This window comes from Zeus faber (assembly GCF_960531495.2).
Source record: "Zeus faber genome assembly, chromosome: 21".
Taxonomy (NCBI): domain Eukaryota; kingdom Metazoa; phylum Chordata; class Actinopteri; order Zeiformes; family Zeidae; genus Zeus; species Zeus faber.
Window position 1 is genome coordinate 7,268,112 of NC_137208.1, and position 17,222 is coordinate 7,285,333.

The following is a 17,222-nucleotide window of genomic DNA, read 5'->3' on the forward strand; positions in this document are numbered from 1 at the left end:
ATACACGTACAAGGCATTTGATGAGTAGATCATTTGCCATTTTAGTACTAAGTTATCAGACGGAGCAGTTTAGTCACCAACCAACCAAGTACTTTATTTTCAGGACTGCTCTGTTTATAGACTATTTGTTTATGATATAATAGATATGATATTCGGTATATGCGGCAGTGAAGGAACACAGAAGAAGTGCTATCATTTAGGTTGAGGCTGAGCTTTAAAGGCTACCTCGGCTATATTCCCCCCCCCCTGCATTTTTGAGATTTTGAATGCTTTTCCTCTCTGTTTTTCCTCTGCTGTGACACATCACTTCCGCATCAATGCGTGCAGCTTGCCTAGCGTTGGAGAGAAGCGTCTTCATTTGTCACTTTTGCCATGCTAAGTGATGGTCAACTGCTTGGCACACCCCAATTTTCTAATTGGATAACCACAGCACCTACATACAGAATATAATCTTGGATCCATTCATGGGAGAGCAGGAGCTGAAGTGGTCTGGAGTTTGTCTGTAGGACCCAACTGCAGCGCTGGAACAGACTTCTCATGACCGTGGGTTGATAACATACCTGTGAAGGCGTGAGGGAAAAGCTTTGAGTGTTTGGTCACATTCTTGATGCTCCTCCTCCTTTCGGTCCCGGTGTTCGTTTGGGCGCTTTCGGCCTCTCGCACAGCCACAATCTCGCACACCTGGACAGCATGGCTTCCTGCCGGGTAGAGGAGTGGACGGAATGACCGAATTGTCGCTCTATAGTTCTCACACACACACACACACACACACACACACACACACACACACACGCACGCACGCACGCACGCACGCACACACACACACACACACACACACTCTCTTTAACTTTGTTGAAGAACTGTCAGGAAGACGCATAAAAGGATATTGATATTCATCGTAATGTTGCGCTGTTTGCGCTTGGCCGTCACAATTTCCATATAACCCACTCCTGTGCATTGGGACACACGAGGGTTTCACGCACATTCACGAAACTAGGAGTGCAGATTCATTTTTTATACCTGACGTCAGACAATGGTTTGGTTTCTGACTCGTGAAGACAACATGTGCACTAATAATTTGAGCGCAGCAATTCGTGGAAGGGAGGAAACTGCAACGATTTTCATAACCATTAGGTTATGAAAGGTCTTTACCCGGAGTGGTAACACATACAAAGATTTGGTTTTGAGCTTTAAGTCAAGGATCAACCAAGATTTCCCCCTTTGATTGTCTCCATCGAAACTTCATTATATAGACACGGGGGAGTAAAGCGATTTAAGAGACAACTGACGCATGCATTGTGCTACGTCTACGCCTCCACATCAGGAAGAGAACTTTTGGAAGGCATGTCCTCAGTAGCGCTTGAAACAGGCACATCCGACGCATCCAAGCTTGGGGAACAGTCACAGAAGTCACTAAGCGGATTCAAAAGTCTGTTATCGAGCTGGAAAACGACGGCATTAAAAAGCAGAGTGTAACCTACTTCCCCCACTCTGTTTCACAAAGACGTTCCAGGCGCTCCTCCAAAATGTATTCATCTGATGTGTTGAAATAAATGGGGTGGGGCATGTGACGTGTTATTTCCCTCTTGGGACCCTAAGGGAATGAGATTTCCTTTCTCTCTCATAAAGATAATGCGTCTCCCAGCATGAACGGCTTAATGGCCGGCAATATTCACTTTTTGACAAATGGTAAGTGGAGTTATGGTTTTGCGGGTGATGGCTTTATTTAGCGGGAAAAAAAAGGGAAAATGTACGGTGGCCCTGAGAGTTCAAGGCACAGCAACTTAAGAAAACACATGCAAATAGACAAAACACAAGCAAATTACAAAAGCACAACACAACCACCGTAAAAATGTTTTGGGTGAGAAAAAAAGTTTTGTACATTAAATATTTATCACTCCTTTGTTGCAAAACAGTAATATGTGGAATAATATTTATTTATTATTATTATTATATTTATACTCTTTTTGTTATACAATTTTTGCTTGTAATTCATTGTGTCATGATTATAAAGTCACTTTTTTTCATTTTTTCAAAAATGGCATATATTAATGTTTTGCAATACACCATGATATAATTTGGTCGATTAAAGTGGTAATCTGTCAGATAATTTTGGTGAAAGAATCCTTTACTTTATTCAACTGGCACTTTAGAAGAAAGAGCCATTCAATGTATTTGTGCAATGCGCTGTTATGTGCGCCTCTAATACTATTTGCTGCTTCCATTGTTGGTGGTGGGGTCCGCCATTCCCGGCAAGAATGTCAAAGATCAGGCGAATACAGGCAAATCAGTCGATCAGAAGGCAGATATTGGAGGAAATAATTTCATCGTCTGAGAGCGGAGACGACTGTAAACCTGGATGAATGGATGAATTGTGGGACTTGAAATGTAACCCACCCAACTCAGATGGTGTTCTCAACTTGGTGTTCAAAATATAATTTTAGGGAAAAAAAAAAAAGTTCAACCTGTCTATTCTTTCTATAGCAGAACTAGTTAATGCCAGAGTGTGAAAGGCGTATTATTGTGGAACTCCAGCAACATTTCTTCACACTCTGCATAGTTGTCACATTTCACACCATTTTCAGTCACTTTTGGCTTTGTAAGGGTTCGCTGTATTCTCCAACCAATGCAACTGAGGCGGACCAGGGGGCGTGGTTAAGCCGCGGCTGCAGACAGCAGCATGGCTTCCTTGCCTGCGACCGCAAACACGGTCGGTCGATTCAGCGCCCGGGCGGCACTGATTGGTTCCGATCTGGGGCAGACAGCTTTCTTAACGTTTGTCTGACTTGAAGAGGGAGATTGGTGCAGGCATCCGGGAGTCAGGGCGCAGCGTCATTCCTCCTGTGCCGAATCTCAGCACTATTGTTTATCGTTCGTCACAAAGCCCGCAATCCCAGGATAGTGGGTCAGGGGAGGAACTTGGGAAGAAAAGCCGACATTCCCACAATCTCAGATCGCGTCAATAACCCCCCCCCCCCCCCCCACACACACACACACACACACACACACGCAGTAAGACGTCCACAATAATCCCACCAACAAGCACATTACCAACTTTTCCTTCTTTCTTCTCTTTCTCTGCAGCTTAGCGAAGCCCCTCAGCGATGTGCTAAGCCACCGGCCGCATGAGGCCGATCCTCTCTCTGCTGTGACCCGACTCAGACTCCCTGTCCTGTCAGTGAGTCACTGTGCCGTGTTTACTAGAACCAGGGGCCGGAGAAGATGGCAGTCTAATAAAATACGTTAAAATAAATTAAAAAAAAAAAAAGTTCATTTCCTCTGTTGGAAACCAATTGAATGTGAATACTGCCAACAACAAATATAGAGATTTTCCCAAAAGCAATATACAGTATACACTCACAATAATAATAATAACATATATATTATTATCATATGAATAATCATATATGTTGTTATATAATAATGACAATAGTAATAATACCTATAGTTATAATAGCAACCATACTGCCTCTTGGTATAATTAAGTTCAATTTATTCTGTGCATTGGTATATTCTGTATATTTTTTGCAAATTTGTTTCTGTTTTTTTCATTTTTAGATTGGTAATTGGTAATGCTAATTGTCTGTATTGTCTTCATTGTTGGCCACTATTAGGGTTACAAAAAATGAACAAAAAAAGACCATTGAATTGTTAATCGCAAATTATTTGTGTAAAAATTAATCTTCGACTAAAATGTCATGATACTGGAAGCCCAACTTCTACTACATATAATAATAATCATAATTATCTCAAATCAAGGCAGTGCAAATGCCAGGTTTCAACCACTGATCCACACAATGGCAGATAATGAAAACTCTAATTTTTGGTGTTACCGCTCTGATGTAGTCCAAACAGAGGTGAGTGAAAGCGCTCTCTATTCATAAGGTGATTTAGGAGCATTTTGTTTTCCTAACCAACACAAAGGGCCGTTGCTTATTATCCTAGCGGACGTTGGGAGAGTGACACTCTCTCTAACACACACACACACACACACACACACATCTAAACACGGCTCCCTGCTCCTCCAGTTTTACGGCATCTCATCGGACTAGTTTCAAGCACAAAAAGCATTCCTGCTTTTCCAAGCCCTGCCGTGTGTGTGTGTGTGTGTGTGTGTGCGTGTGTGTGTGTGTGTGTGTGTATGTGTGTGTGTGTGTGTGTGTGTGTGTGTGTGTGTGGGGAATACCTCATTACACGCCACAACTGTCATGCAGGATACAAGGATGGCGACCCTCCTGAACCACATCCCTGGTGCTCAAAAGGTTTAGCACCTTTAACATGTGTCTGTTTCATGTTTCTTTGTTGTTGTTTTTTTGAATGTAGTGATTTATAATTAATCATTATTGTCGATTCAAGAGGATAGCTACCATAACAACACAATTAAACAGAAAATAAATATATATATTTTTTTTAATAAATGTAAATAATAAATAAATAAATAAATAAATAAATAAATATAATTTTTTCTATCCCAATAGGAAGAAAGAAAAGGGAAAAACAGCAAGAAATCAATTGATAAAATTGGACTACAGTAATTGGACAAGCAGGATCAAATTAGACAAGACAAGACATGAGGTAAAAATAAGTGTGTGGCTCAAAATGGGAACTTGATGGATTTACATTATGACTGGAGAACCGAAATGCAGAAAGGGCAATAGAATGTCTAATGATTACTGAATAGAATTGTGAGAAAGTGCAACCTGCCCGTTTAAGTGTGTGTCTGCCCTCAGTTAAACACAATATTGTCAACAGGTCGCTGTCATCATGCTCTTCTGTTGTTCGCCGCACTCCTCCCCTAGCTCCCTCACTCAGTCACTCGTTCACACTCTAATCCCTTCATTGTCAGAGCGGCTCGGCACCGACGCCGCGTTAAAGGGTGAACAACACAAACGCCACGACACCATGTTGAATTCCCGGTCCACTCATTCATCGGCCATTGTCAAAATTTGAGGCGGTTGCCAAAAAAGTTTAATTTGTCGACATGATGGCATAAAGATTTCTGACGTCGAAATAATGGCGATGACATCGGGAATTGAGCAGATCCACTATTTTTGTCAATATGTTGATGAATTTGATCATGTATAAAGTATCTAATGTGCAATGTGGAACTGCCCCCAAAGCTGGTCCAGCTTTGTTAGATATTATAAAATGTCTCCAGATGAGCATATACATCACTTTGCACCTTATCAAAATGTCAGCGTCATTATGTAGTATGTTCTTAATAAATCACACCGAAACAGTAAAGTAATCAACAGATAAATCAGATAAATGGATGTACTTAATTGTAATTCAGCATTATTTTAACACAAATCTGAAAATAACAGTCGTAAAAAGTCAAACCAAGGCATGGGTATAAATTAATATGATTTAAAAAGTGCAACCAATGAGTTGTCTTGGCTGGCGGTCGAACCAAGCGGACGGCACCGTTAACGGCACGAGGTGTGATAGAGAAAGCTAGGCAACTCTTTGTCTCGCACGCGCACACACACACACACAGACACAGACACACACACACAAACACACACACACCATTAATGCATCATCATTGACTCAATTGCGGTCAGCTTTCAAGACCCATTCATTCACATTATTGACACAAGCTTTGGATAAATAGGGAATGTATATGTAATAAAAGGGCCTGGAATGCTGCCAGTTATATGTTTTCACTTGTGCTGTTGACACAACCTCTCTCCTTCACCGTGCCTTTGTCTCCCTGTGGGTCTCTCTCTCGCTCTCGCTCGCTCGCTGAGATGAGCTGTCAAACCCCGCACGAGGATTTCTCTCTCGGGGCCCCCGATGGGTTTGTTAAACCAAAAGCATTAGACAAACACATGAGGAAGAAAGGAGGAGAAAAACCCAGTCCCAGCGGACGCTCGATCCCAGCTTTTCATTACACCACTCGGATTATCACGCCTTAATCATCGGCGGATACCGAGCACCAGTTGATTGTTCGGTTTTAACGTCAGAAAAAAAAAAAATCTATTGAAAATGAACCCCCTCTGAGAGATCTTGCTTTTTATGTAATTATCTGTTTTAAATTGTTGTGGGCTTCTTATCCTGCCTTAAAGGGCTTTGTCCGGCCCATACGGCTCTATAGTTGATACTGTTGTTTTCTCGTCCTTAGACTTGAGGAATATCTCTATCGGTAATTTGCCGATACTTTGGGGACGACTGTTGGTGCTTTCAGAACATATTTACGCACAAGATATATCAGGGACCCAATCATTCGCAGTGTCGATATTATGACCAGGAGGTCTGTTAAATATCACGATCATGATATCGATATGGCACCGATACACGGCCCAGCCCTGGCGGCACGTCAAACGGCTTTGCTCCAAGCCATGCATATAGTGGCTTTCAGCATGGGGTTTAACCGCTAAGGGACGTATGGATACAAACGTCCTCCTCTCTCCCACTACACGGCTGCTTTTCAACAGCAGCGGCATGAGCCCTGGCTGAGTGTGGCACAGTGGATCTGGACCCCGCCGCAGCACAGAGGAGTGCAAACAGCTAAACCCTCGCTTGGCCAAGGGGGATGATCCGGGCTTACAGGGCCTGAGGAAGGACTACTTGCTAAGCATAGTGAATCGATGTGTGTAAAAAGGAAATGGGAGAGGCTCCTCCAAGCATATGGCATGATTTATTCAGGCCTGGCCTCAAGAAGGGAGTTTGCATGTTTTGAAAGGAGTGACTCAGGCATTATCTGGACATAGGATTTACTCCAGGGCTCAGGGGGCCGTGCCAGCTCAGAGATGGGATTTAGAGTGTGTGTGTGTGTGTGTGTGTGTGTGTGTGTGTGTCTGTGTGTGTGTGTGTGTGTGTGTGTGTGTGTGTGTGTGTGTGTGTACTGAGAGGGACACACACACACACACAGTTTCCATTACCTTTACCCATTTCCATTTCCCTTCCTTTCCATCAATATACCCAATGATGTGCGCTGAGGGACTAGATATCGTAATATAGGTCTTTCGGGCTGCATTACAGTAAAGACTGTTCTAGATGTTCTAATCAACGCTTATAATGGTTGATTTTTAACTAACTCTTGTGTGTAAATATCGTATGAAAGCACCAAAAGTGAAAGGATAATGCAGTATTTGCACTCTGTGTAGGTGTGCATTTTATTTTTCATTAGCCCTTTTGAAGGTGAAAAATGTATAATGTTTACTATACATTAGTTGTGTATATGTATTGAGCGTGTAAGATGGAAACTCAAATTTTACATTTGTGTCACAGCGAGATGTATTTGAAAGACAAATTGTGTGAATGAGAACGCGAAACAACATTTGGTTTCTCATACCTACAGCTGATCAACAGTGTGACGGGACAAACGCTGTCAGGGGACCCGAACCAGTGACCTTTTTATTATATCACGAGGTGGGCAATCTTCTCAAACCCCAAACGTGTTCCCAAACCCAACAGCCGATTTGTAACCGACTAAATCCTAAATCAGATCAAATGTTACGACTACGACCTGCGGTCCACGTTACCAATATGAGGCCCAACTCTGCGATGCAAACCAACAGGTCTGTGAAAACATGTGCAGCCTGCTCGGAAGAGAACACTTCCTGTTTTCGGAGTGAGAAGGGTGACAAAAAATCCCCACAACAAACAACAAAACTATGCAACGGAAAAAAAGTGGAATGGAGGCCGTGCCCACACAATGCAGCCCTTATCATGTATTATCATGTAATTTTTTGCAAAGGGCATTTGATTCACTTAGCACAAAATGTTCTGATACTTCATAAAAAAAACTAAAAAAAAAATGTGTTTATTCACCTATTCTGATATTTGCTCTTATAAAAGAAGGGCCACACAGATGCCATACTAAACGACCGTCTTTCCTCCGGGAGCCGGTTGAACTCGACCTTGGTCCCGGACGTGCGGTTGAGCACCGACCAGGACGAATGGAGCCGCTTATTGCAGGTGACTATCGGGCACTTGATTCCACTTTGGGGAAGCTAGGTCAGCCAAGCGACGTGGACTCGAGTGTGTGCGCAGAGTGGCGGTGATCACTCAACCCCATGTCAGTCATCGACGAGAAGAGCCGAGGGGGGGGGCCTCATTTAGATGAACAAACATTTAGATGAACAAACACGGAGCCTCCAGAGGTCGAGATTAACTGGAATTTTCCCGACACAGACGAACACGAAGGGGGCACAGCACTTCGAAAGCGCTTCCGGGAAAAAAGTGTCGGGGGTGGGGGTGGGAGATACTTTGAGAATAACAGATATTGCAAAAAAAAAAAAAAAAGAAGCTGAGCAAAACCCCCGGCTCCGAGGATCCTTTGATTTGTGTGACGGCAAAAAAACAACTGTTTCCACGAGTGAGCGGGGAATACCGTCGCTATTTAGTAAATAATTCCCCTACTTGAGGTAGCGGTGTCCAAACTTCAGGGGGATCAAAAACAAAGACATCGGATAACACGCACACACACACACACACACACACACACACACACACACACACACACACACACACACACACACACACACACACACACACACACAACGCGGCGCTCCACAAACAAGCTGCCGACTCCTGTGCGCGGCCTCTTGCCCCTGACTCCGGGCTTCAGGCTTCATCCATCCGTCGTCCATCGCTCCCTCAGAATGTGCCTGTTTTTGTTGAGGGCGGGCGGACGGACGGAGGCTCAGTGCGGCGAGGACGGACGTGTCTCCATCGGAATCTGAATGGCACTTTCTTTTGTGGCCTGGCAGGCTTACGCCGCCAAACGATTTGACTCCTCCGGCTGTCAGTGACCCCCAGCTCGTTAAAAAACCAAGAACAATAATAATGACAAAATTCAGGGAAAAGTATTTCAAAAAGGGCAAGCAGAATATTCAAAGAGGAAGGGAGAGCACGTGCAATGTAAATAGATAAATATGTAAATATTTACAATGGGTGAGTGAATGACTTTACAGACTAGAAACCTGTTTAAAAGCTCCTGCTGTGAAAAAGCTTGTCAACAGTGATCTCTTTAGAGAAATTGTTTACTACACCATATAATATGTGTGTAATTATAGTTTAATATTATATGATAGTATATTTTTTTTATAGTTGAAACGCTTGGATAATACGTTTAAAAATGAAATATGGCCTACAGAGCACAATAAAGGTTATTTGCCCTGGTTACACCGGGGAAAGTTCCATCCTCGTTTGTCTGTTTCGGTGCTAGCAACGTTCGGCTTCGCCTCTTACCGTCCCCCGATGGATCGCCTCTCGCCCTTCCGCTCCTCTCGGCTCCCTTCCACGCCAGGCGGCTGGCGTCGAGCAGCACCTCCACGGGCGCGCCGTTGTGGCGGAGCTGGGACGACAGCGCCGCGGGCCAACGCTCCATCACCGACCGTCCGCAACCGCCGCTCTCCTCGCCGCGCCGCCGACACCCGAAAGCCGGCTGAGCGGCGCGCAACGACGTCGCCTCCGACGCGAGCGCGTCCACTCGCCGCCGTCGGTAGGTTCCCGACGAAGCTGGAGGTGTGTCGTGAAAAGAAAAAACAAAACAAAAAAAGCCAAAACAAACAAACCCAGAATGTTCAGCGGACTGTCGGCTCGTCCCTTTCGCCGGGGATGCGTCGCGCCCACTCGCAGCCGAAAGTGTAGAGGGGCTGACCCGTCGATTGAAGTTTTCAACGCGGAATTTAAGGGGAATCTTGTGTCTATCCCAGTCATAAATAAAAAAACAAACGCCCACATGCAATTAGCATGATACAAGTATTGTTTCAACAATCTTTTTATTTTTATTTTATTGCCTACATTTTCCGTTAAGTTGTTAACTGACTTCACCGTCTGTTTTATTATTCGGGCTCCATCCTGCAGGGATTGTGATTGTTCCGATTGTTATAATTACCCTTCTGGGCACTTTTCGGGCTAACAGTGTCTGGAACAGGACAACCGCTGGAGCTACGGACGCGGCTGAGGTGTCGTTAGAGCCGGGACGTCGCAGACATTCCGGTGGTTCAACTTTCATCCAAATCGGCCCACATACAGTACATGGCAGGAATTAGTGGAAAACCTGATGAAATTTGACCAGAAGTAGCCGAACGCTCATGCATCGCACGGCAAAACCTTTGGGGCCGGTGGTGAACTCTGTGTGTGTGTGTGTGTGTGTGTGTGTGTGTGTGTGTGTGTGTGTGTGTGTATCACCTTACCTGTTTGATGTTGGTGTGGGATTTTGTTTGATATTTTATTCCTTTTTCCCTTTTGGTAAATATTAAGGCATTCTGCTCCATCAAACCCGGTGCAGTGTTCCTCCTGCAGCATTCCACGCGGTCCTAACACACAAACTGTGGGAGTCGAAAACCGTCCAAAACATATTCCGTGTTTGTGTCCTCACGCATGGAGTTCGCGTGCAGCTCCAGAGCAACGGGTCCGAATCGTGTCTGTTTTATTTTATTTCAAAACTTGCTCAAATGTCTCTGAGGGACATGCAGTGTTTCATCCGTGTTTTTGGGAACTTCCACACGGAGTGATTTCCTTCCACAGAGACACCCATGAGGCAGGACTCTTTGGACTACAGGTACTAGTTAGCCACCTTCTAATTTTTAGGATAAAGTCATAACGTGCAGCAATTGTATTCTTGTGTTAAAAATGCTGCGTGTCAATCAGACTCGCGTCATTACGTGAGCCAATTCAAGGGAAACTCGGAAAATTGTAACAAAAACAAATTGTAATTGTTTTCGAGACTGGACCCTGTGTATTGCTGCCTGCAGCTATATTTTCATTCGTTTTTTTCTTAGATTTTTATTATTATTAATTATCTTCTTGGAATTTTTCGGGCGAAAAGTATCCGAAACACAACAACCACAGTATGCGCAGACATGGTCGAGGTCTCATTGGAGCCGGGGCGTTTAAGAGATCTCGTGGTGCAAGTTTTATCGACATCGATCCACATTTGGAGCAGGAACTAGTGAAAAACCGTTGCAAATTTACCGTAAGTTGAAGAACGTTGGCGTTATTTCATTATGGTGCTTATGTTTTTGTCTTAATGTCACATGTTGTCGAGACGATTGATTCAATAAAGACTTGAATATCCGGTTGCGACTCGCCATCTCTCCCAGTGCCAAAACTCATACTCAGCACATACACCACACAATAGACCGAGGGCTTCCGGGATGGGCGGGGTGCAGGCTATGTGGGTGGGGATGCGGTGGGCAGCTGCCATCTTGCCTGCCACGCTCCTGCCCAAGCGTGCTTCTCGTCTGTCCCAAAAAGTTTAATCCCACTCACATTAGTTTAGAACATATACTACACTGGCACACCAATCCTACTCCGAACAACACCCCATTAGACCAGGTCCTGCGGGACAGGAGGGGTGCGAGAGATCCCCGTTCGACTTGCCTGAAGGACTCGCACCCCCAACCCCACAATTTTAACTGCAGTTACCAACGGCACACATGAGCACTGGGGTTTTTCTTTCTTTATTTCTTTATTTATTTATTATTATTATTATTGTTTTTTTCCGGGGTGGCAGTCGCTGGCGTGTCGGTGTGGGCGCGTGGTTGGCCAGGGGGCGGTCGGGTGGGCCCCCCCTTCCCGGCCTGGCTGGAGTCCTGACGGCTTGCGCCTGGTGGCTTGGGATCTGCTGTGACCCGGAGAGCGCCGCCGGATGCCTTTCAGGGCCCCTGGGGGGACTGCTTGTCGTCGTGGGTGTGGTTTGGGGTGTGGGGGGCGGCTGTGGGCCTTTTGCTTCTGCGGCGGACGCCCCAGGTGCTGGGGGCGGCGGAGTGCCTGTATACCCGGCGTCTTGTGCCTGCGCCCGGGGGTGGGTTGTATGTGTGCAGCCCTGGGGTGCGGGGTCTCCTCGTGCTCCCTGGGACTGGGTCATGCTCCTCGGGGCTGGGCGTGGGAGTTGCTCCACGGCCCTCGGGCTTCTCTGGGGGCCCGGGGGTCTTCGGTGGCCGCACGGCGGGGGTACCCGGGGATCTCCTGCAGCCGGGGGTTGTCCGCGGGGCTGTGGGGTTCGGGGGGGCTTCGGGGCCCCTTGCGCTGCTTGGAGGCACCGTGACGTAATACCGACCTTCTACACCAGTACCAATGGGGATAAGTCATGTACACTCACCGGTGGACATCTTACACACACACCCACGCACGCACACCTGCTTGGAGTGCACCCCAGCATACTGGGGGGGTCCTCCCTCATTTACTGCCATAACTTTGACAGGAAGAGGCCACGTGACCAGTTGTAGTTCCAGTTTTCCTGGACCTAATTCAGTTTTTCAATACATGTTGTCGTCCAATTTTCATGTTTTTGTGTAAATGTTGTTTGTTTCTATGTTTATTTGTCTCACCGTGGTGATCCTCCCCCTCTTGGAGTAGTGATCAGTTGTTTATAGACCCAAACATGATAAATAGTTCTCCAAAGAGGGGGGCTGGTGGTGGCTCTCCATAACCAAAACTGTGCTCTTGTCATTCTACAGGTCATCCACAGGACAGAGTTATTGCAGCAGTTCTTGATGATTTAAAAATTAATAAAGAGTTGCATTGCAGGTTGAGAACTTGAACTCCACTTGCAGACTAACTCTGTCCTAGATGCAAATGGCATACAAAAACTCTGTCTTGTATACCCAGCATGCTGACAGCACAGGTTTAAAAAAAAAAACAAAAAAAAAAACCACTTGATTTGAGGGAAGATTCCAAACACTGAAGTCACAGAAGTGACTTTTGAAGTTTTAATTATGAATAAAGGGGAAATGTTAAGTAATTTTGTTGCCGTCTTAATCTGCAATCGAAAATGTCAATACAAAATATGCCCCAAAAAACATCCAAACTCCTGGTAGGATGATTAAGCAACACAAGTGTTGTAGGACTTTGTGCATCTCCTTTGTTAGATTTTTAGCGGCTCAACCTCCGATCGGCTCTGATGTGAACATCCGGGTCGACCCGTTCATTTTGGCCCCTTTACCTGCACGATGCGACGCACGTTTAAGTTCTGGACATTGCCGTATAAATAGACAGGAATATCCCTGTATCATTCGATCATTTCATATCCAATTTAGAATCCAAAATCAGAACTTGTTGATTTTTTTCCCGCATCCGGGACCATGAAATGTTTTGAATGTGGGGACCACTCCGAAGCAGAGAACCCCCACGCTCCCCGTCGGGCTCCGAGTCACTCCAGCACCGACCCAAACTGAGACCCAAAGCGTCAATCGCCTATTTTTAGCGGGTTTACCAGCTTCTAAGAAACCTGGGTACACCCCATAATATTGGTGTAAAAATGGTACAACTATCTTAAATAAAAAGGAAGGTATCTCTGTCCGTCTGTATGTCCTTCGATTATCTCGACAATTCGATCTACCTCACACGTCAGGTGTATTGCTGATGGGCCAAGGACGAGCAGTGAGGAATTTGGTGCAATTTGGACCCATGACACTTAAACCGAAAAACAAAAATCAATGAACAGCGAAACGGTGAGCCAGCGGGGCTGGAGGGCTCTGGGACTGAGTCGCAGAGTGTCTTTCCGCCGTGTATGACCTCGACCGGCAGTTTCATCTCCCACTGGGCAACACAGGACCCGCTCATTGACACTTTGTTAAACTGTGCCATGTTAACATGTCCGAGAAAGTCTGCACCAGTGCAGGGCTTTGCCCTCGCACAAGAACGGCAAAACAATAAGCGTAAAATGCTGATGATGCGAATCACGTAATAAGACACTCGCAAAGAACCACGGTAATATTGAAAATAATAATGATGAATAATAAAATGATTTTCATAACTTTATTAATTTATAAATACACAATATATATAATTGTGTATTTATATCATATATATATATATATATATATATGATACAATTATACAATTATATAATAAAATAATGATTTGTTCATAATGAAGTATGATCATGTATTTCAATGTTTTTGCTTCACATATGAACAGCACACAAACACGTCGTGATGCACGTGAGGGAGCCTTTGGAAGAGTAAGCGACCAGCGCGCACTTCCGCTATCGTGACGCCGCCCGTGACGTCACACCCGTCTTGGCCACCCCGCGTCCGAGCGCACTCCCGATTGGCCGGCGTCCCGCGGCCGCCGGCCCGCTCGGCCAATCGGCGCGGCGCTTGTTGGACGGCCCGGGCAGCGGCGTCAACATGGCAGCTCTCTGAGTCGTGGAGGAGGCGTGGGGGGGGGGGGAGCTGCCTGGTGGTAAATAAACACATCTTTCGCGGTTTAACGGCGGCGACAGCACCCGGGAACCGGTAACAAGGACGGGGCCACGGCCGGCACCATGTCGAGTGACGGGAATAAGAAGCAGTTCTGGAAGAGGAGCACGGCGAAGGTTCCCGGCAGGTGAGTGACGTGGTGGAGCCCCGCTCGGCTGTCCAGGATGCAGCTTCCTTCCCTCGGCCGGGTGACCGGCTCTGGGAACGAACCGCACACGTCTGTGGATCACCGCCCCCAGCGCCACCTCCACAGCCTGCCCGCCGCAGCCCCCCAGAAAAGGGTTCGCTCCGGGGGCTGGTAGAGTGGCCGAACGCTGCCTTGTTAGCTGGCTTCCTTAGCATCACACTTGCTAGCAGCGGCTAACAGATTAGCTTTGCCAACTTTGATCCGCCTTGAAGTCATAATGTTGTTGTTGTTTTATCATTTCAGAGTGTATGTCAATGAGGTTTTTAGTTGAGGGACATCATCTTTGTTATACATGTTCAATGTCTTAACGGCAGTTTAGCTGCCCATTAAGAACTGAATGTCTCAAAAAAAACCAATGTTCTCCCCCTGTCAAAACTGAGTTCCTTGTCATTGGTTCTGATCAATTTGCCAGAGAAGTTGATCAGTGTATCGGCCCCCTCGCTTCCAACGCCAAGGCCTCCTCCATGAGCCCCGGTGTTCTGTTTGGCCGGCACTTGGAAACGCGGAGAAACGCACAAACAAGTCGCATCCGGGCGCTTTTCTTCCAGTTACGAAATCCGAAATCCTGTCCAAGTCATCAGCCACAGATCTGGAGCTATCGATTCATAGCTTTTTGTCTTCTCACGTTTTTACGACCGCAATTATGCTCTTCACCTGCCTTAACCAGGCTTCTTCCCGATTCAACTACAGCAAGTGCAAACAAAACTGCAGCCGGACTGTTAACACGAGCCGAAGTTCCCCTCCTCCCTGTCTTCAATGGCTCCCTTTTAGACTTGGAATCCACTGTTGCTGATCCCTCACTCCACCACTCGGTCACTCACATCCACCGATTTCGGCATTTTTATCTGTCCCTCACTCCAATCTTAAATCCAGTGGTGACCCTGCCTTGAGCTCTGTCTCTCTATCTTTGTTTTAAACCCCTTCACTTAAATGTGTCAGTCTGTTTGTTTTTAAGTTATTGTGTTTTATGTGTTTCAAGTTGCATCTTTTAGACATTTCATAGATTTGACAGTAATTTCTAAAGTGTTTTTATGGACACTTTTATGGACACTCCTTGCTCTAAACATTGTGTTTCTTTTTACTTTTCACTTTTCTATTGAAGCACTTTGTAACAGTATGTATTAAAAGGTTCTATATAAATGAAGTTTTACTTGCTTAAACTTCAGTACTTTAATAATAACATAGTCATAATTTTGATCTACTCATTGTTATCTATGCCATACCATCTATATTTACATTTATACCCACAGCCAATAGTAGCAGCCATACTGCCACCTGGCCCCTGCCGTAGCCTTTCAGTTTATCCTCTGTGCATAGAACACATTTAGTGTACTCTGTATATTTGCTTTTTTCTTTTCTTTATTTAGACTGTCAAGCTCTTTTTCATGCTAATTGTCTGTACGATAATGCACCGATCCTTACCAAGATAAATACCTTGTACATGAAAATGTACTGGGCCATATAAACAGATTCTGATTCAGGTGTCATGTCTGGCCACGTTGACTAGATTGGTGACCGTACCGTCAGTCGACTGATCGTTCTGCATTCTGTTTTTCATCCTTTCTACAGCATTCAACATGTGTATGGTGCTCAGCATCCACCTTTCGACCCGCTCCTTCATGCCAAGTAAGTTAGGATTAAATGCATTTTAAGAGTCTTCTGTCCATTTATTTGGATGCATTTAGGAAGTGGAATTCTTGATAATTTAATTTCCCAATTGTATGATTGGCTGTTGAAGCTTATATTTAGTTTCAAGTAGGGCTGCCCCCAAATAGTCGACCAAACATTCGTCACATTCATCGGTCGGTTGGCCGCAGAAAAATAACAAATTCCATTTGGGAGCTGCGCCTATATCTGCGAAATTAACGTTAAAACCTATATGGCTGGACCCGTGTATGAAACGCTAGTGGGCTTTAAATAAGAAACAATTATTTATTTTTTGTAATAAATAATATGTTACATTTTATATTACATTTATATGAATATTCCTGATCTAAAAATGAAAACACAGGAAAACCGGCACCAACACACGCACAGCGCAGTCTGGAGGGGCATAAATTACTCCACTCAAATTCCCTGCCACCGGTTTATCAATAGTGTGTATCGTAACGAGTATCGAAACTGTGTCAACTATTCAGAATCTATATGTATAGAAATAGTATGGAATTTTTTTTTTTTTTTATTAGCCTCGCGAGCGCAGGCATCGGCCGATGCCTATTATCTCAAAATGCGCAAATATCGGCCCAATAAATAGACAGACAATTAATCGGTCAACCACTTGTCATAACATCTTGAGTAGTTATTTTAATCTTGATGCCACTTCCTTGTGACATTATGCTGCCAGTTTGTAATTGATGGCTTTGCAATTGTGACCAGGAAATCTGGTTTGTACTGTCGATGTTGATGAGTTTGTTTTAAAGAAAACTTACAGATGAGTTGTTTTCAACCAAATATCCCCAATACAAGATCAGATGCCAAGAACCATATCAAAAAGAGATTCAATCAGGGCTCAATCGTCATGGTGTTCCTCGTTGCCCGTTCTAACCAGATTTGGCCCAGTGTCAACCATTTCATTTGACCTTGTTGTTCCTTTTGACAACCACATGTCCTTGTTTAAAAAAAAAAAAAAAAAAAAAAGAAACTTTTACGTGACCTTAGTGTAGAGTCTCCCGACTAGGCAATCATCTGCCATTAGATGTAATTATTTTGTGTTGAATATAACCATCAGATAATCTGTCAACATCACCGAAATAGCCTGCAGATGAATGCAAGAGAAGGGGTTTTCATCAAAACTTGGGAGACAAACTATTTTGTATGCATGCATTTTTGTGTGTGTGAGAGACTGTGTGAGGCACTTTTAAATAAGCCAGTTG

At 44.8% G+C, this 17,222-nt stretch overlaps 2 protein-coding genes across 3 annotated transcripts in view; one reads left to right on the forward strand and one right to left on the reverse strand.

Moving 5' to 3' along the window:
• cerk (ceramide kinase) overlaps positions 1-14,092 on the reverse strand; it is a gene marked incomplete at both ends in the record, with an annotated part of 35,353 nt that extends 21,261 nt beyond the window's left edge. Inside the window, 3 exons of the mRNA XM_080022362.1 lie at positions 561-698; positions 9,199-9,468; positions 13,975-14,092. Of these exons, the coding sequence (XP_079878488.1) occupies positions 561-698; positions 9,199-9,468; positions 13,975-14,092 (526 nt within the window). The remainder of the gene's footprint in view (positions 1-560; positions 699-9,198; positions 9,469-13,974) is intronic.
• A 69-nt stretch (positions 14,093-14,161) lies between these two features.
• The window catches only part of tbc1d22a (TBC1 domain family, member 22a), a 163,981-nt gene continuing 160,920 nt past the window's right edge, over positions 14,162-17,222 (forward strand). For both annotated transcript variants that reach the window (XM_080022691.1, XM_080022690.1), the window contains exons 1-2: positions 14,162-14,289; positions 15,919-15,975. In XM_080022691.1, coding sequence (XP_079878817.1) covers positions 14,228-14,289; positions 15,919-15,975 — 119 coding nt within the window. In that variant the 5' untranslated portion in view covers positions 14,162-14,227. The remainder of the gene's footprint in view (positions 14,290-15,918; positions 15,976-17,222) is intronic.